Source organism: Canis lupus, chromosome 5 (assembly GCF_003254725.2).
Source record: "Canis lupus dingo isolate Sandy chromosome 5, ASM325472v2, whole genome shotgun sequence".
NCBI classification, from domain to species: domain Eukaryota; kingdom Metazoa; phylum Chordata; class Mammalia; order Carnivora; family Canidae; genus Canis; species Canis lupus.
In genome coordinates this window covers 28,752,374-28,772,134 of record NC_064247.1, presented here as the reverse complement: position 1 = coordinate 28,772,134, position 19,761 = coordinate 28,752,374, and the positions used below count along the sequence as shown (strand labels likewise).

The 19,761-nt window shown below is 42.8% G+C and overlaps 2 protein-coding genes across 2 annotated transcripts in view; one reads left to right on the top strand and one right to left on the bottom strand.

Annotated features, from left to right (window-relative positions):
* Positions 1–7,913: 7,913 nt before the first annotated feature.
* LOC112671433 (voltage-dependent anion-selective channel protein 1-like) lies at positions 7,914–12,181 on the bottom strand. The gene is given in 2 exon segments (XM_035716232.2): positions 7,914–10,134; positions 10,137–12,181. Coding segments are annotated over 2 exon segments (849 nt in total). The 5' UTR covers positions 10,885–12,181; the 3' UTR covers positions 7,914–10,033.
* Positions 12,182–12,287: 106 nt separating this feature from the next.
* DYNC2H1 (dynein cytoplasmic 2 heavy chain 1) overlaps positions 12,288–19,761 on the top strand; it is a 339,893-nt gene continuing 332,419 nt past the window's right edge. The window contains 5 exon segments of the mRNA XM_025465708.3: positions 12,288–12,569; positions 15,224–15,394; positions 16,004–16,139; positions 17,937–18,055; positions 19,267–19,411. Coding sequence (XP_025321493.3) covers positions 12,375–12,569; positions 15,224–15,394; positions 16,004–16,139; positions 17,937–18,055; positions 19,267–19,411 — 766 coding nt within the window. The 5' untranslated portion in view covers positions 12,288–12,374.

Here is a 19,761-nt window from a genome sequence, read left to right as displayed (position 1 = left end):
CAGCACGCCGCTGCCGCCGGGGGCGTGGCCGTGTGCGCCCGGGCCGGGGGCGGGGGCGTGCGCGTGCGCGGCGGGGGCGGGGGCGGGGCGTGCGCGTGCGCGGCGGGGGCGGGGCGGGGGCGTGGGCGTGGCCAGCGCTAGCCAGGTGGTCGGGGTGTCCTCGCGTTCCCGCGGAGCTCCCCCCGCGCTGTGGGGACCTGGTGCTGTGCCGCCCGCGCCTGCCCGCCGCTCCCGGAGTGCTGGCTCCGCCCGCGGCTGGCCTGGCCTGAGCTGGCGACACGGCCCCTCCCAGAGCCTCCTGGGGGCCGTCTCCGCCGGCGGTGTCCCCTGGAAAGCCGGCGCCGGGGGCCTGCAGTCCGCGCCGCAGGTGTGCTGCTTCCTCGCGGGGTCCTGGGCCTCCTCGCGGGGTCCTGGGCCTCCTCCTCCTTGGGCTCGCTCTCTCGCGCTCTCTCGCTTTCCGCCCTCTCCGCCGCGGTCGTGCGGTGGTCGGTCAGAGCCTCGTGTCTTCCAGGTGCACCCGTGTTGTCGCAAGTGCTGGGGCTTCTCTTGTTTTGGGCTGAGTAATGTCGCGTTGTGATCCACACGTCTGTCGTTACCCACTCTCCTGCGGAGGGACGTCCACCTCGTTTGCAGGTCTGCCTGCTGTGAGCCATGCTCATGCCCGGGGTGCAGGTGTCTCGCCGACGCGGGGCTTCTTGTGACCCTGGGAACGCACAGGCCGGGACTGTGCGGCTCCGCTGTTTCACTGCTGTAAATGCGGTTTCCTTATGGGTTTGTTTTCTCTTTTTCTTAAAGATTTTATTTATTTGACGGAGATAGCGGGAGAGCGAGCAGGAGCAGGGGGAGGGGCAGAGGGAGAAGGAGGGGCAGACTCCCCGCTGGGTCGGGAGCCTCCTGTGGGACTTGATTCCAAGACCCTGAGATCATGACCTGAGCCCCCCGGGTCTCCCTCCTTATGATTCTTCATAACATCTCGTTTCCTCCAGCTGTAAGAGTGCAGTGTAGGAGACATAAGACATATGTGTTAACGGACTGCTGACCTGACGTTACGGTAAGGCTTCTGGTGAGCGGCAACGTTTTCAGGACCCAAAGTTATAAGGAGATTTTCAGCTGAGCATGGGAGTGCTGCTGCTTCTAACACCCGTGTTATTCAAAGGTCAACTGTATTCCCACAAGTGTAATTTTGTGGGGATCCTCTGTATTTTTTTCCATGGTGGCTGCACCAGTTTACAACCCCTCCGACCGTGCTCGGCGATTGCCTTTCCTCTGCCCATGCGAGCACTTACTGTCCCACCTTTTTGACAAAGGCCGTTCTAACAAGCAGGTATAGGGTAATAAGTCACTGTGGTTTCAATATGCGTTTCCCTAACGACTAGTGACATAAAACATGTTTCCATGTACCTGTTGGCCCTTCATATATATTCAGAGAAATGTCTGTTCAGTCCCTTGCCCTTGTTTTAATTGGGCTGTTTCCTTGCTGTTGACCTGTAGGAGTTCTGTATGTGTCTTGGATATGAACCTCTTATCAGGCATATGGTTTGCATTTTTTTCTCCATACCGTATTTTCTCCATCCTTTCACTTTCTTGATAGTTTCTTTCCTTAGTAGGATGTAGGCCCACTTGTTTATTTTTTATCTTGTTGCTTATGCTTTCAGTGTTACAACCAAAAATAATCACAAAGACCATATCAAGGAGCTTTGTTCCTATGTTTTCCTCTAGGAGTTTCATGACCTCAGGTCTTGCATTTAAGTCATTAATGAATTTTGAGTTAATTTTTGTGAGTGGTGTGAGATCAGGATCCAGTTTCATTCTTTTCCCCGTGAATATCCAGTTATCCCAGCACCATTTACCTGAAAAGACTGTCTTTTCTCCATTAAGTGTTCTTTGAAGAGGAAGAAGAATGACTCCTCTTACACGTCAATGACAACTGCACCTTCTAAACCTAAGCAAGAAGAGCCCACCACACCTGCAGATCCGACTAGATAGGACCTCCCTTGTCTCTATGGAATTCCCTGGAAAGAAATAAGTGAAAGCCTGAGTCTATGTATGGGACTCACTCATTCAGTTTACTACCTACACAATACTTAACAATCACTTAAAATACACCAGGAACCGTGCTGGGTTTGGGGATATAAAAGGCAGGCATGACTCCTGTGTCCATGAATCTTACAGTCTGGAGGGGAGAATACATGGGGCATGTTTGCATTTACAAGAACTTTAGGAACACAGAATAGGGCCGTAATCTATGCTTATCAGTGATATTAAAAAGATGATGGCTTCTGGAGTCATGGATACCATTTTCTTCACCGTCTTTGATGAGTACCTGCTGCCACCACCACACCTCTGTGGTCTAATGGAGCATTCCAATGACCCAGTGGGGGCATGCTGGTTGTATCCTCGCCTGTGAGCAGTATGTAAGGACTTACGTGGTTTTATTCTTTTCTGCTGCTCACACATGAGCAAAACATTAGTTTCCATTAAGAAGGGACCTACAATAGAGAAACAAAAGATGACAGTCTGTGGTTCTTTCTGTGTAGAGTTTAATGAGAATAATGAGAAGGAAGGGGAGGCAGGAAGGGTTTTCCTTGTAGTTTCAAATCCAAAGACGCTCAGTGACTTTAGGTAAGACACAACTTCCTTTATCCTTCAATTTATCCTACTGTTACATAGAATGATACAGAAAAAAAAAACCAACTACATAGGGCAGTAAGCAGAAGGACTGAGACTGAGCCATAACTCTGCCATTTACTCAACCTCTTGGTTACACACGCATCCCTTAGCTTTTGTTTTTTTTTTTGTTTTTTTTTTTTTTAAATTTTTATTTATTTATGATAGTCACAGAGAGAGAGAGAGAGGCAGAGACATAGTCAGAGGGAGAAGCAGGCTCCATGCACCGGGAGCCCGATGTGGGATTCGATCCCGGGTCTCCAGGATCGCGCCCTGGGCCAATGGCAGGCGCCAAACCACTGTGCCACCCAGGGATCCCCATCCCTTAGCTTTTGAAGGTAATAGAATGAAGTGATGAAAAAGATATTTTAAAATAGTTGCATCTGAATCAAGGCAGCCAAAAATGGTCCCCCAAATTGTGTTGATTTATATATTCTGTACACAGTTTTTCTTAACACCTTTTAAAATAGAGCACTTGCACTTGCCAGAAAAAGAAGCAACACAAAAATGATTTGTGGAATGCCACATACAGTTTTGGTCCTAGATCTACATAAATACTCTCCTTTCTATATGTTATTGATTTTCAAAACAACCTTGCAGGTCAACATTTTATAAAATATTTCCATACACATAAAGCAGAAAGCTTTAAAGATGACAGTAGAAATGAGATGCTAGGACATGATTTTCTTTCAAAAAAGCCAACGACTCATGTTTGGGAAAGGCTCAGCAGTGCAGAACCATAACTCGTGCCATGGGCCCCTTAAATCCTAAAGCAGGATGCTAGGGCACGTCCACTGCAACCCGGCTGTGGCTCTGGCTCTCTCTGGGACCCCAACAAGAAGGAGCCACTGTCTGGGACACTGCTTGCCATTATGATAGGGGGGAACAGAAAACATGATGGATCCCATGCTGGCTGTTAAAGTTTCTGCCCTGAAGTGACATATACCACTTCTGTTTAAGTCCTGTAGCTACCTGAATCTTGCAGAGAGAGACACCAAATAAAAGTAAATGCAACCTACAACAGCATGGTGTTGGAATGAAATTTTATTCAGGATCCAAGGAAGAATGAGTTTACACAGTTTTGAAAGGGCCGTAGAGAAAAGCAAAAGATTGATTTTTGCTTATTCCTCACCATGCAGATTGTTGTTGTTTTTTTTTTAATATCACAATGATATCTCTCAACATACATGTTCTAGTATTTTGCCACTCCCTGTCAAGAAATGGAATCTACTTGGGGTGCCTGGGTAGGCTCAGTGGTTGAGTATCTGCCTTCAGCTTAGGTCATGATCCCAGGGTCCTGGGGTGGAGTCCCACATGCTCCCTGCTTAGTGGGGAGCCTGCTTCTACCTCTTCCTCTGCCCCCAGCTCATGCTTTCTCTTTCGCTCTCTATCTCAATTAAATGTGTAAAATATTTTTAAAAATGGAGTCTACTTAATATAATCATTGGCTCATTAGCTGTGAGAAATGTACTATACTAGTGCTTGATGTTGATAATAGTGGAACTGAGCGTGGGATATATGAGAACTTTCCATATTGTCACTGCCATTTTACTGTAAATCAGAAACTCTTCTAAAATACAGTTTATTTTTAAAGAATCAAGGTGAGCAGAAATAAGATAAAAATTTAAAAAGTAGTAGAGTGCAGGCAGAAAGAGAATAATAACTCAAGAGAGCCATCGAGGTTGATGCCTTTAGGAAGGTCAGAATATATAGAATTCTGGATGTGGGATCACAGGTTGAAGACATTGTAGGCAAAAACAGCATTTCCAGTTTGAAACCCAACCAGGAAAATTAAGAGTCAGTGCTCAGGGGGTGCTGGGCTGGCAAAGTCGGTAGAGAGTGGACTCTTGATCTCAGGGCTGTGAGTCTAGGCCCCATGCTGGGTGTTGAGATTACTTAAAAATAAAAGAGTAAGTGCTCAGGAGGGAAATAATATTAAACTGGACACCTGAGTGGCCCTCTGGTATATGAATGTATCTCCCAGATGAAGACAAGTAGTTCACAGAATTAAAATCACTGGCAGAGAGTGCGCTGTTTTTAATGCTTGCTGCAGAAAAGCGCTGTCTTTTTGGATGCATATTAGAGTAGACCAAAACCGAGTGCAAGAAGCTTGGGTTTAGTTCGGTATGTTCTCATGAGCATTTTTACAATCTTCAGTATGGATGAATATTGTGCCTCTTCCAACTTAGTACTGGGAAGATGGCATAGCGGAGATGATTTCTTAGAATGAGAATCACCAATAGACTAATGGATTTGCATTTTAAAATTCTGAAGCTGTAGAGAAGCCATCCGATCATGCAGTGACTCATGCAGTGACTCAGTTTCCCATCTGGATAATAAAACAACAGGATCTGCCTTACTGAGACATCACAGCACTGTTCTGTGGAAAAACTGAGAAAGTAAATATAAAGGTGCTAACAAAACTGCCAAAAGGTACATAATTGTGTATCCTTAGGGTGCACCCAACAAAAATCAAGTTCCACTAATCTAGAAAGGAGGCTTCCTTCAGGTGCTCCACAGAATCAGAGCAAGGAGGGACAGGAGGCCTGTAAAGGGAGCAAGATGCCCTGGTTCCCATTCCCACCCCAATTCTGGTAATGGGGCTTTCCTTTTCATATACTACACACTGTACTGAGGTCAACAGCCCTGTCTTTGGTCTCAGAGATCTTAGCCGTGTTCTCAGCCATCAAAAATAGACTTGTCTCCATCGTGTCATTTGATTGGAACTCAGCAAACTATTGGGCACAGGTAGGCATCATCTCTTGGGAGAATGCATAGGTGCTAGGTGGGTAGTTCCCAAAGGCCTTCACTATCCAGCACTGGAAAGATAAGTTCACATGAGTCTGCAGCAGAGGCAGTGATTCCTGCAAAGACAGTGGATGCTCTGCGTGTGGTCTCAGACGTATTCAGCAGCCACAGTGCTCCAGTCTCGGGCAGTGACCAACGACCATGCTGCTGCTTCTTGATGCTGAGTCTGCTCCTGTCCGTGTGTTGTTCATAGATCTACCCCCTCTCATCTGGTCTCATGAAACCCCTCTTCCAGGTCTGAGCCTTATCCATCTCTGGAATCTCTTTCTTGGTCTGGAGAACTTTCAACTGTATATGTAATCTGTGGGGCCCAGAGCAGAATGAAAATGCAGCGTCCCTTGTTCAAAACTCCCTGAATGCTGGTAAGAGCCAACCACAAACCTGCCCAAGTACGAAGCTGTGTGCAGGCCCAGGGGGGCATCACTCAGTGCTGTGTGCTCATTATGACTCATCTTCTATCCCAGAGACACAGCAAGATCTTCCCATTGTCTTGGGCAGTCAGGAATTGCCATTGCAGTCTCCTGCATCAGGCTTTACTCTTTATCTCTCAGTCAGATTCAAAAACCTTTGGAGAGACTTGTATCATCTGGGGGATAGTGAAGCCACGCGATGGAAAAGGACTTGATGCCTGAACCAGCAGGTGGAAGACTGCCTGCCACATACCATGATCAATGGTCACATGAAGGATAAACACAATTCTGTAATGTTAAGCCATTGCAAGTTCCGGTTCATTTGTAACAGTTGCCATAACTTGACTGTGTTGTCAGGCGGGGCAGTGTATGGTAACATTACCACGGCAAAATCTCATTATCTTATAAAAAACTTATTTCTTGTTTATGATACACCATCAGGAACAAAGTGCTCATCATAGCCAGCTTCTCAGGGAGCTTGGCTGATAAAACTCCTGTCTTGACTTACGCTTCTGTGATCACAACACGTTGGGAAAGAACCATGGTAAATTATACACTGGTTTGTAAGGTGTCTGTGCATATGTGATATATCACTTCTTACATTTTAAAAAGTATCTCAGGTCAAATGGTCATACCTAAATTTAAAGAGAGCAAAGAACTGCAGTCTTACTATGTACCACAAAAGGGAAATCCAGACATATTTGGCAAATGAGAGCAATGACTACCATGTGAATGTAGATGTTGGTGTTTGGAAGAAGGATGCTGCCATACACAAATCCAAAATATGTTGTGCAGGACAGGTAGTCAGGCCGCAGGCAGCAAGGATGCGGATCAGCAGGCTGGTAGCTGGAGGGCTCCAGGGTACCTTGGCAACATTCCTAGTAAGTCTGCCCCCAGTGAGAAGTAGAGGGTGGACCTGGTGAGACCTGAACTCTACAGGAAATAGATGGAGCAGAATTGTATGTGTTGGATACAGTTATCTACCTTTAGCAAGATATAGCAAAGAGGGGAGCTCAGGTGAAAACTGGTTGGCTTTTTGGAAGACGTAGAAAGGGAGTAATGAATAATTCTACACATCATGGTCCCTCTAAAGTTAGAAAAGCTGACTGCTCATAGACCCTAGGAAATAAGAGATAAGACTGGAAAAAGTTTTAAGTGAAAAAGCACTAAAAATTCTCTCAGCTCAACAACAAAAATAAAAAGTGACACAATCTTTCTGCAAAGATCAGAGTAAGTAAGGGTTTTAACCTTGCCATCCCAATTTATTGTTGCAGAGAGCATCCAGAGAGCCATCCTTCGTTGAGAGAGGGGCATGCAGATGAGGAAGCCAAGGGATAAATCATTTTTGAGAATTATATGTAGGAAAGAACCATATGGGAGCAGGAAGAACATATATCAGAAAGCCTCAGTTCTTAAAGTAACTGTTAAAGAAACCATGTGCCGGGATTAAAAAAAGACTTTGAGCCTTAAATCAAGCTAGCTCCCAGTGTCCTCAGCAGGCAGCCCGGTAACCCATCTTCCTGGTCTCCAGGCTGCTGGACTGTAAGCAGCCGCCTTGGAACCCGACGGCAAGGACTGCCCCACATGGAGGTCTTAGATGCCCTTCCCTTCTCCGCAAATGTGTGTTCATGGACTTCACAGCCCTGTTCCTGGCGAGAACACGAGACACAGTATGGGAATACCTTCCATTAGCTCTAGGGCATATGTTCCTCTGTGGTGTACAATTTCACATTTTGTATTGTTAGAATATCTTCAGTGGCCAAAGGTGTCAGGGTGACATGTGAGAAGCTTGGTCTCATTTCCTTTAAATCTGTTCTGAGCAATCCTCTTGAGTGAATGGATGCTACCAATTTGCTGATGCTCTAGCCTTATAGCAACAGGCTGTGATGTCAGAGGGTTATTTTATTGTAGAAGTTATCCAAAGAAAGTTGAGAGGCTGTAACGCAGAGAGCTCTGGCTTAGTTGCATGTTATCCAACACTCACTTCACATAAATATAAATGGAAATAGAAAAGATTCATACTAACAGTTTGTGTGAACATTTTTATTAATAGTTGCCATGGTGCGGAGAAGCTTTCCTTTCAGCACTTTATATCAGTGGTTATGTGTTTTTTAAAATAATATTACAGGGCATTCACTTACAAGTCTAAGCAAGACGATCTCCTGCGAATAAAGGTAAAACGAGGTCAGGCACATGATAGAGAAAGCAGCACTGAAGCATTTAAATGAATCATCATCATTCTAGAGGAAGATATTACCTATTACTTAGATGTTTTGAATTTTTTTTTTATAGTAGGAACCTTAAAGCACATAGGATTCTGTGCTGAGCTTGGAGCCAGACACGGGGTTCAATTTCGAGACCCTGAGATCAAGACCTGAGCAGAAACCAGGTGTTGACGCTTAACAGACTGAGCTACCCAGGAGCCTGGGAATTATAATTATCTTTATAAAAACATGTCACTCATGTTAATAAGTCATGGACTTATTGTTAAATAGGTGAATAAACATGTTTTAAGTCTCAATTTTCATGACTATGACAGTAAATATTGATAGAAATAATGCACAAAAAATCTTTTTGGAATCCTCAATAATTTTTTAAAGTATAAAGAAGTATAAAGTATATAAATGAGATATGCCAATATAGATCAAAATCAGGAAAACTTGGCTCAGAAAGGTTTTGTCTCATGTTGTACAGCTCATATTTTCTGTTTGCATGCCACTTGCTAGCCAACTACTAAAACATCCTACATTAAGTTAAAAAAACAAAACAAACAACACCTTACTACTGATATCAATTACACTATTGGTTAGAGTGGCTTAATTTACTGGAAAACCAGACCCACAGACATATGCTGTAACATGGCTCAAACATAAAAAAGGGTATTTCTTGCTTATTTAACAGTTGCTGACTTTATTCCACACTAAATCAGGAGACCTGCGTCCTACTCATTGATGGTTCTGTCATTTCTGGTTGCTTTGTATCCAGCTGGCAAAAGATTAAGGTACACTCACTTCTATAAACTCTCGCACACGTGACCTCTATTTCCATCTTACTTGTGAGAAGTAGTTAATGGCTACACATGGAGAGTAGCTGCTTCTTAGCTGTGGAAGGAGAGAATGGATATTGGTGGATAGCTGTCTGTCTACCACTGTGATATGGTGCCAAGAGATTAGCTTGGAACTGAATTTGGAGATCAACCGTGGTCTGATGACTAATCATCTCTGTGGTTTTTTTTTTTTTATAACAAGTCCAATTTTTATTCCGACTGTTGTCACAACGTGATTACAGTCACAGAGACTCTTCCCAGCTTAGAGCTGGGACTCTTAGAAGCTATTTCATACTCTGTTGCAAGGGTAGAAAACCGCAACATGAGAGGGAATTAAGTCCTGAATTATTGGCTTCATCACATCCACCTTCTCCACCCCAAAATGGCACAAAAGAAACAGCTATCACGCCCTGCAGACTACTTTTGGTGTAAAAGAGGTGATGGAGTGGGTGGAAACAGGTCATGAAAATCTGTCGAAAAAAAAATCTTTTTTTTTTAAATTTTTATTTATTTGTGATAGTCACAGAGAGAGAGAGAGAATGAGGCAGAGACACAGGCAGAGGGAGAAGCAGGCTCCATGCACCGGGAGCCCGACGTGGGATTCGATCCCGGGTCTCCAGGATCCCGCCCTGGGCCAAAGGCAGGCGCCAAACCGCTGCGCCACCCAGGGATCCCAAAAAAATCTCTTTCAATGAGTTTGTACACACCATCAATGAGCCTCCTCTGCATTCGGGTAGAAAACCAAAGTTCAATTCTCAAGAAGTCATCATTTCATTCATTGACTCAATATCAATTAACAAAGTGCCTACAAATTATCAGCTTCCACTTGCAGTCATTTCTAGATAAAAAAGAAACCTGAACTCTCTAGGGGGGCCACCAAGGTCCCCCCAAGTCTACAGCTGAAAGGACTTTTCATGGAATTGGGTTTCTTCTGTACCTCTGAAAGGGTAACACTTTAAAGCTCAATCATCTTTAACCTGGAGGTCTAACATGATATTTAGCAATACTTGCATCCCAGACATACAACATTAAAAGGTACACTAATTTCTGAAGGTAGCTATGCTCAAAATACTTTAAAATTAAATGATTGTACAGTATCTATTTATGCCTGAAATTCCAGTCCTAGACCAAGCTTGTGGCCACCAGCATTGACAGTCTTGCCATCCAGCAGAGCCGATAACATCAGTTTGATACCTGGCTTTTGGTCTGAGTGTATCCTAAACCTATCAGGCTGGAGTTGTTCACTTTAGCCGAGAAGCAGGCGTCAGGGTCAATCTGATACTTGGCCACTATTCCAAAGCGAGTATTACTATTTCCTGCTGTCCAGGCCAGATTGACAGTGGTCTCTAACTTCTTGTTCACCTTCTGATAAATAGAGCCACCAAACTCTGTCCCGTCGTTTACGTTAGTATGGAGCTGGAATTCGTCGGTCTTGTAGCCAACCACAAAGTTGCTCTGGGTCACTCGGGACTTTGCAGTCTCAAAATTCACCTGGTAGCCAGCCAGCCAGCCCTCATAGCCCAGCACCAAAGCACCCCGGATGGAAGGACCAGCAATGTCAAAATCCATGTCACAGCCCAGGTTGATGTGCTCCCGCTTATACCCTGTCTTGATTTTAGCATTTTTTCCCCCTGTGTTTGGTGAGAAGGATGAATCAAAGGTCAGCTTCAGTCCACGTGCAAGCTGATCTTCCACAGTGATCTCTGTGCCTAGAGTGTTGTCAGTGTCCCGTTTCTCTGTGAACGTCAGACCATATTCAGTCCATCTGTACTTGGTTTCCAGACTGCCCGTCACTTTGGTGGTCTCAGTGTTGGCTGAACCCCAACTTGTAAATTCCAGTCCATTCTCAGATTTTGTTTTCAAGTCAAGTTTTATTAAGCCAAATCCATAACCCTTAGTGAAGACGTCCCTGGCAGATTTGCCAAGATCAGCATAGGTGGGAGGCACAGGCATCTTCTGCTCACGGGGGTGGCGGGCTCAGCAGGCACCTACCGCGGAGGCTGCTGCGTGAGGAACCGAGCGCACCATCTCTGTGGTTTTGTGTATGAGATTTCCTTCTGAAGCCTCATGACTACAGAGCCCTCATATGTCTTCTTTCCATGCTAGGTCTAATTCTAGGTACACAGCTGGGATTCACAAAATTCCAATCCTTGTGGGGTTTATGTGTCAACTAGAGTTTCCATGTTTCCTGACTTCTTGTTTAAACTATATTCAAATACTCCAATGTCCTATCCTGTGGCAGTCCAAAGCCCGTTGAAGATTCCTACAAGTTCACGGGAGGCATTCATGTGATCTCATCTGCTTCCCAGACTCATGTTCCTACCTGTGTTGCCTTTCTATTTACCACGCTGCTGTGGATGACAGTTTCACTCATTTCCACCAGAACTCACCTAGACCAAGCATTTGGGCATTTGGTGAATTCAAGACTGTGCGAGGGGTCATAATGCTTACTGTAGAGCAAGAATCTCCGTCCATATTTAGCTGCCTTTGCTTTCAAAATCCTTTTGGATTCAAAATCCTTTTGGATTCAAAATCCTTTTGGTCTCCCCTGTCCTCTTGGGTTCTTGTTTGGATTTTTTTCCATCCAGTGGCCAGCATCCCGATTCATGGACTCCTCTCTCCCACCTGGTGGATTACTTCATGAGATTTGAATTTTATAAGTCGCAGCAGTAGTGCTTTAGTTCCCACTCCGAAATCTTAGTCAAGAGGCAAAGCAGATTAAAAAGATCTTCTTTCCAATTATAAAGAATATAGTCTTATGAGGAAGGTGCATTACTTACGAGTGATTTGCATTACTGAATGCAAATTAAAAAAAAAAAATCTATGTTTAAGCTCCTTGGAAGGAAGGCTCACAGCAGAGACCAGAGGTGCCTGGCCGACTACAGAACCTTTCTTGGGCAGGGCCTGCATTAATGGGCAGAGGGCAGCATGCAGCACAAGTTTTAGCAGCTGAGTTTTGAATCCAGAATATTAAAGGAGCGGCAGTTCACAGGGATGACACGGGGAGGAGAAGGACACGGCCCGACGTCATTCCTGTACTTCTTCGGTATGCGGTTGTGCTCGCTGTAACATAACCGGTATCACGGGCCATTTCACAAAGGTGTTCAGGTGATCCCGGGGAAGCACCGACCTCCAGTAACCGGTAGCAACCGAAGAGCAGGGTGGGAAGGGAAGCGCCGCAGAGGGGAGCGCGGGAGGAGCGAGCGCAGGAGCGCGGGGCTGAACGCCCGACCCTCCGCTCCGCCCCGGCCGCCCGGCCGCCCCGCGGCCCCGGGGCCCCGCCCCCCGAGCCGTGCGTGCGCGTGTCCGAGCGCCGACGTCCACGGCGTGCGCGGCCTCGCCGACGTCGGCTCCGTCGCCATAGCGACTGGCCCTGGCAACCCCGAAGCCGGGAGGCTGCGGAGCGCGGACTGAGGGCTGCGGGCGGAGGTCGCGGCGGCTCCATGGCGGGCGGCAGCGGGGACGTCCGGAAGGTGTTCATCTTCACCACCGCCCAGAACTACTTCGGGCTGGTGTCGGAGCCCTGGGACCAGCCGCTCACGTACAGCTGCCCTGAGGTCAACAACTTCCTGGACGACGGCAACCAGATGCTGCTCCGGGTGCAACGCGCCGACGCCGGCGTCTCCTTCTCCAACGCGGTACGGCCCCCGCGGGGACCTCCAGCCTGGGCTGGACCGCACAGCTCCCCCCCCCCCTCCCCGCTTGGGCTCCCCCCGGGGCAGGACTCCCTGGCCCCTCAGTCAGGCTCCCCTCCCTCGGGGCGGGACCAAGCGGCAGTTTACGTGGAGTGTGGCCCAGGCAAGCAGGGACGGGAAGGCTGCGGATTGCTGAAAATGTCTCTTGCGTTGGGTACTGAAGATGGAAGCTGTAGCCCTTCCAAGTTAGTGCTGTTATGTACTGTCATATACCACACTACAGACTCTTGTCGTGTTGGAAATGCTTCGTTGTGTTCTAGGCTCTGTAGATGTCTGACAGCATGATTTAATAAGCTAATAAATACTGGGTCTGGTACCGTATGAGGTGCTTGGGATAAAAGCCATGAACAGGTCAGAATTTGTCATCAAGGAGGAACATTCGAGTGCACAAAGATAGGCTAACACATGCACACAGATACATAAATGCAACAATTTGGGGGCATTGATAAGTGCTGTTAAGAGCGAAATAGAGAAATAGTATTGATGGGGATGGGGTGGGGAACTGCATTAAAATGGAGGGGGAAGGACTTCCTGTTTGTATTAGTGAGCTTTGGAGTAGGATTGGGATGATGTGTTGCAGGCAAACCTAATATTTGAAGGAAGAGTCTTTTAAGCAAAAGTACCCAGGCCCTGAGCCAGGTCTCACCTGGGTTTCAAAGGGCCAGGTAAAAACAATCTAGTGATTGCAGAAGTTTCCCTGGATGGCTGGAAACTGTGGAAGGTGACAGCATGGGCTGCTCATTTAGAACCTGGGACACCATTGAAATAGTTGAAATAGAACATCCATTGGTAATCTTAAGAGAGATGCAATCTGGCTTATGCTTTAGGAAAGAGGTTGGCAAACATTTTCTGTAATGGGCAGATAATATTTTAGGCTTTGTAGGCCATAAGGTCTCTGTAGAAGCTACAGCTCCGTGGTTGTAGTATGGAAGCAGTCCTAGATGATGTGCAAATGAATATTACTATGTTCTAAGGAAACTTTATATATAGACACTGATAATTGAATTTCATATAATTTTTGTCATGAAAAAAAAATTTTTTTTTTAAAGGATTTCAGGTGGTCTCTACACCCAACGTGGGGCTCGAACCCACAATGCCCAGATCAAGAGTAGCAAGCTCTCCTAACTGAGCCAGCCAGGGGCTCCTGTTTTCATTTTTTTAAAAAACCTATTTTAGCTTGTGGGCTGTGCAGCTGGTTGTGGTAGGCTGATGCCTGATGGATCCCAGGAGGTGCTAGAGTTATTTTGCAACCTCAAAGGAGAACAGCTTTGTACTTTGAATTAAAAGCTACCAAAATTTTGTCAGTTGAGGGAAAATAGTATTTGCCATTGATAGAGAACCTGGCAGGAGATGTAGCTGGGACTGCTAGTTTTGTTTCCCTTTTCTCAAGAATGAGGAACAGCTGTAGCCAACTGAGCTTTGCGTTAGCTCTGACTTTGCTTAGGACAAAGCTCGCCATCCTGACTGATGCCAGGGAGCCTTAGCCAGTAACTGTGGTTACTCTTCTCAGTATAATGATGAAATGTATATTTTCTGAATTTTCTTTCTTTAGGTGGGAGGAAGAGAGTACAAGGGTATGTACTATTTAATGACTAAAGGGTGAATTTTTCAAATCTGTATATCTATAGCTTGTTATTCTTGCTTGTAATTGGAATAAAATGGTCATACTAGAGATAGAATTTTAATGTGTGCGAATGGGAGTTTGAGAAATGCAGCAATACCAAGTAAATGCCAGTTTCTCCTTTGTGCCTAAAAATGTAATGATTAGGGTAAGAGGAAAGTAGCATGGAATCTCACTCGTCTATAAAGTGTTTTCATGCATAGCAGTCAACTTGTTTGAAAGCTTTTTTAACACATATACTTATCTTCCTGGAAAAAGAAATGAGAACAACTGTGAAAATGTATATATAATGCAAAAACTTCTTTCCGGTAATACACTTTTCAGCTGATGAACTAATTGCTATGAACTGACCTATTTTAAACATGGTTGCTTTAGTGAATTCCAGTTTAGCTCATCTAGTTCCAACTTTAATCTAGTTATACAACTTAAATGAAAAAGTTTGATGCTCAGATACTTTAAGGAAAATTTTTTGATTCAGATAAAGATAAATTGAGAAGACAGACAACTTAAAGATTATTTTGGTAGCTTTGCGTTTACATATGACTTTAAAAGCACATTTTAAAACTCTGGTTTCAGGTAAGAGGGTAATTAATATCCTTGATACAGACTTTCTGGAACAGAGTGGAGACATATGCTACTAATCAGTGTGTTCCTGGGGCCCACAACTTAGTAGCATTATTGAATCTGGTGGGAGTGGAGTAGTTAGCAGTATCTGCCCACAATATTTATATAGTGCTTTCTGTTTATAAACCACTTGTCACAGTAGCTTTAGGATACAATCACATATAGGTGGGGATATATTTTAAAATCCAGATACTCCTAAAGAGCAGAGATAGATTGGTTGTAATATACTGTAATTATTTTAAAGTAAATATTTTTACCAAGGGATAAACATTACAGTGATAGAACAGTTTTCAGGAAACATTTCAAATACTTTTATAAAGGTAACATTAAAAATCATTTGTTTATCACTTAGATTGATTTTGCTGACACAAAAGATAAAGTGCTGGTGTTTTTCAAGCTGCGACCTGAAGTAATTACTGATAAGAATCTACATAGTAACATTCTTGTCTCATCTATGTTAGAATCACCTATAAATTCTCTTTACCAAGCAGTAAGGCAAGTATTTGCACCAGTGTTGTTAAAGGTAAGTGACTTAAAGTACCTGTATGGTCATTTGTTTTAAGCTAGGTATTTGTATAAATGTCTTTGTAAACATAAAGATATTTATTGTATTTGCTGTTAATATCATTAGTATTTTAGTTTTTAAAATATTATAAAGATTTATAGAAATTTTAAAGTTAGCTTTGTTGCCGAATAGAGAAATGGGAGAAAGATAAAAATGCAATCTGCATCAGCTCTTATGTTGCTATACAGTAAATGATTTTATAAAATTTTAACTGTTGAAAGGCCTTTTTTTTCTTCCTATGAGACAGAGGGCAGTGGCAGGCTTTGAGAGAGACAGGTGTATTTGGACTTATTTCTCTCAAGAGTATTTTAAGGAAGCCCATTTGATTGGAAAACTTTTTAAAAGATTTTATTTATTTGAGAGAGGAGGAGAGAGAGCATAAACAGGGGGAGTAGCAGAGGCGGAAGCAGACCCCCCCCACTGAGCAGGGAGCCTATGGTAGGGCTTCATCCTAGGACCCTAGGATTATGACCTGAGCCAAAGGCAGACGCTTCACTGACTGAGCCACCCAAGCGCCCCAATTGGAAAACTTTTGATCAATGTTTGCTCTTATCTGTTTTTATTTAGGATCAGGAATGGAGCAGAAACTTTGATCCCAAACTTCAGAATCTTTTGAGTGAACTGGAAACTGGGTTGGGTATAGTTCTACGAAGATCAGACACTAACTCATCAAAACTGAAATTTAAGGAAGATGACACACGAGGTATAAAACCATAGCTTAAAGTCAAAACGATTTCTTATTAGTACATTAGTAAATTAATATATTTTTTCACAGATTTATTTCCACACTTTTGGATCTTCTCTGAGCTTGAACTTCTTTTAAATGAATAGATTTACATGGATTTTGAGAAGAGGAGAATATAATCTTTAACAATGTGCAATGTGTGGACATAGAAAATATAATTGCCTCTTATTTGCAGTAGTTATGTTCTGTAAACTGCCTGTGAATGCTGAATTAGTAAATACTGAGCCCTTGCTTTTAGAGAAAAAACCAGGTTAGGTTCCAGTGAGCCTCTGGCCATAACATTTTTGTCGGCCATTCAACATGTCACCTTATTTTATATGTTTCTGTTTAAAGACACTTTATTTAATATACATTGTTGATTAATTAACATAGGCCTCATGGCCTGCAGCGCTGTAACTCATGCCTGAATGGAACTTCCCTAACTCCAGTATTTTCTCTGTAAGTCACATCATAGTGTTTTGTCCTTGCAACATTGGACTTCACTATGCTTGGGGGCCATTTTAAACAGAGAAATGACCAATAAAAAGTACAAAAAATGAGAAAAACATCCAACTGAGTAGTTTACACAAAGGATATTTGTTCATAGTAGAAGATAGGAAACAAGGTAGTGTCGCTTTGTTCAGCCTTAGCTGGGGACGTATATATGTGGCAACTCAAATGTTTCATTGCTCTGTGCATGTCTGTGAAGGACCACAAAAGCATTGCAAGCATTGATTTTAGATTACAAATAAATGTTAGGAAATGGATGAATTCATAAATCGAGCATCCATGAATAATGAAGATTGATCCTGATTGTCTACTTTGCAAAGATAATTGAATTTTTAAAAAATGCATCTTATTTGAAGCTAATTATTTTATTGTAGATGTAAATATTATTCATATGAACAATTAATATGAAATGCATGACCTACACTAATCATTATTTTATAATGCTGGTTACAGTTTTATACTTGAATAGTAAATCAAATGCTTTCTGAATACCATAGACTCAGGAAGAATAGTGCACTTTTCCAGCATGTGACTAAGCAAATATATTTCCCAGTTCATTGGGAAATATAAAAGCAAATTGAGAAGTAAAATTACTTTAATTTGCTTTTACTTTAATATTAAATTGTGGGCATTTATTTATTTAAATATTTTATTTATTCATGAGAGACACAGAGAGGCAGAGAGACATAGGCAGAGGGAGAAACAGGCTCCTGTGGAAGCCTAATGTGGGACTCGATCCTAGGACTCTGGGATTACGCCCTGAGCCAAAGGCAAGTGCTCAACCACTGAGTCACCCAGGTGCCCCCAAATAGTGGGCATTTTTTTTTTTTTAATTTTTTTTTATTTATTTATGATAGTCACACACAGAGAGAGAGAGAGGCAGAGACACAGGCAGAGGGAGAAGCAGGCTCCATGCACCGGAAGCCTAACGTGGGATTCGATCCCGGGTCTCCAGGATTGCGCCCTGGGCCAAAGGCAGGCGCCAAACCGCTGTGCCACCCAGGGATCCCATAGTGGGCATTTATTGATTCACTTGTAATCATTTCTGATTTGGATGTTACTCACTAATATGACTGGTAATGGAAAGCCTTGTGTAGGAGAAGCAAGAAATTATAGACTGATGGTGTAGATATGGATGATTTACAAAAACATAGTGGGAAACCTACTGAGCCACAAACTTGGGAAGTATTAATTTGGTACTGTTAATTGTTCTGACTTTTCATTTTGAACTGATACTTCTTTTTTTTTTCCTTCTTACCTTTTCAGGTATTCTTACACCAAGTGATGAGTTCCAGTTTTGGGTAGAACAAGCTCATCGTGGAAATAAACAGATTAGTAAAGAAAGAGCCAATTATTTTAAAGAATTATTTGAAACAATTGCAAGAGTATGTGATTCTTATATAGTTATATGTCAGGCTTTTGATAATAAAATTACGTTAGGATTCAGTTTTCACTAGATTTGCCTTCGTTTTAAAATTATTACTTTTTGGTTGTAAACAAAATATATCCTTTTTATGTAGCAGGGTTTCCTTAAAGTGTGCATTTAACATGCGTACTACAACTTTCAAGAAAGATTTCAAGAAAGAAACTTTCAAGAAAGATTCTAATCTCTAGTAAATATTTTTCTCAAAAACATAATTACTTTTCTGCCCATAGATAGGGAAAAGCAAAAGGCTAATGTACTAACAGGTTTTTTTCAATGTGAGAGTAACAGGTTCTTTAGAAGGGATGTTCAGTTTATTCAAATGAGCATTTCGAAATAATCTGAAATATGAAAAGTCTTAGTTTTATGCTTGATTGATTTTTCTTTGAAATATTCCTAGAGATTAAATAAGTGACCATTTTAAGTATGGTTACAAAATGGTCTATTCTTTTCAAAATAAATAGTAATTTTATATTTGTTCCTAATATTTCTTTTTCTTTTCTTTTTTTTTTTTTTTAAAGATTTTATTTATTTATTCATAGAGACGCACACAGAGAGAGAGGCAGAGACACAGGCAGAGGGAGAATTAGGCTCCATGCGGAGAGTCTGACGTGGGACTCGATCCAGGGTCTCCAGGATCACGCCCTGGGCTGCAGGCGGCGCTAAACCGCTGCACCATGGGGGCTGCCCTGTTCCTAATATTTCAATATCATTTTAATGAAGTTTGAGATGGTTTTACACTTCTTTTTGTCGTAATGATGGAATGTAAAATAACAAAGCTTGAACTTTGATGGTGTTACTGGTAATATGCAGTGCAGTCCACAAGTTGACGACATTTGTGAACTACAGTGGGTAATGTCTGAATGGCATTAGGACTGCCTCCTTTCAGTAGCTGCAAGAAGTGAATCCAGACTTTAAGAAAAATAGGCCAAGGGAAAAATAAATCAATAGACTTTGCAATTCCTATTTTTTCTTCTGGCTTTCCTGAAATTTGTAAAGGAACTTGTAGGGTATTTGCGTAAAGATGTAACTCATCATCTGGTAGAAGGAAGAGGAGAAAGTGATATGGCGGGTTTTAGAACTGTAGCAGCCGAAAAATCTGGGAGCATGGTGACTGTGTTGCTGAAGATATGGTTATCATTATGTCTAAAAATGAATGCCTTTTGGTTTTAGGAATTTTATAACTTGGACAGTCTGTCCTTACCAGAAGTGGTTGACTTGGTGGAGACTACTCGGGATGTTGTAGATGATGTATGGAGACAAACGGAGCATGATCACTATCCCGAGTCACGGATGTTACATCTCTTAGATATCATAGGTACTGGTAAAGAAGAGAGCTTGTAAAACTTTGGAATCTGTCTTACTTTTGTTCTCTTGTTTTTCCTTCAAGCCCTTACTAAAAATGCTCCTCAGTGTAAGAATTGTTGCTCAGAGTATTGCTTAGAGCAAATTGTACAGGATTATTTAAATAGAAGTTTGTATATAGTTGGCTAATTTAAATCTTAGTCTCAAATTCTTTGACCATTAATGCAAGTTTACATAGATTTTTAGTCCCTATACATATACTAATTTAAACTTTATTTTGTAATGATTTCAAAAGTCTTTAATATGTATTGGTTTATTTGTTAGTATTTATTTATTATTTTATTATTTTTTTAAGATTTATTT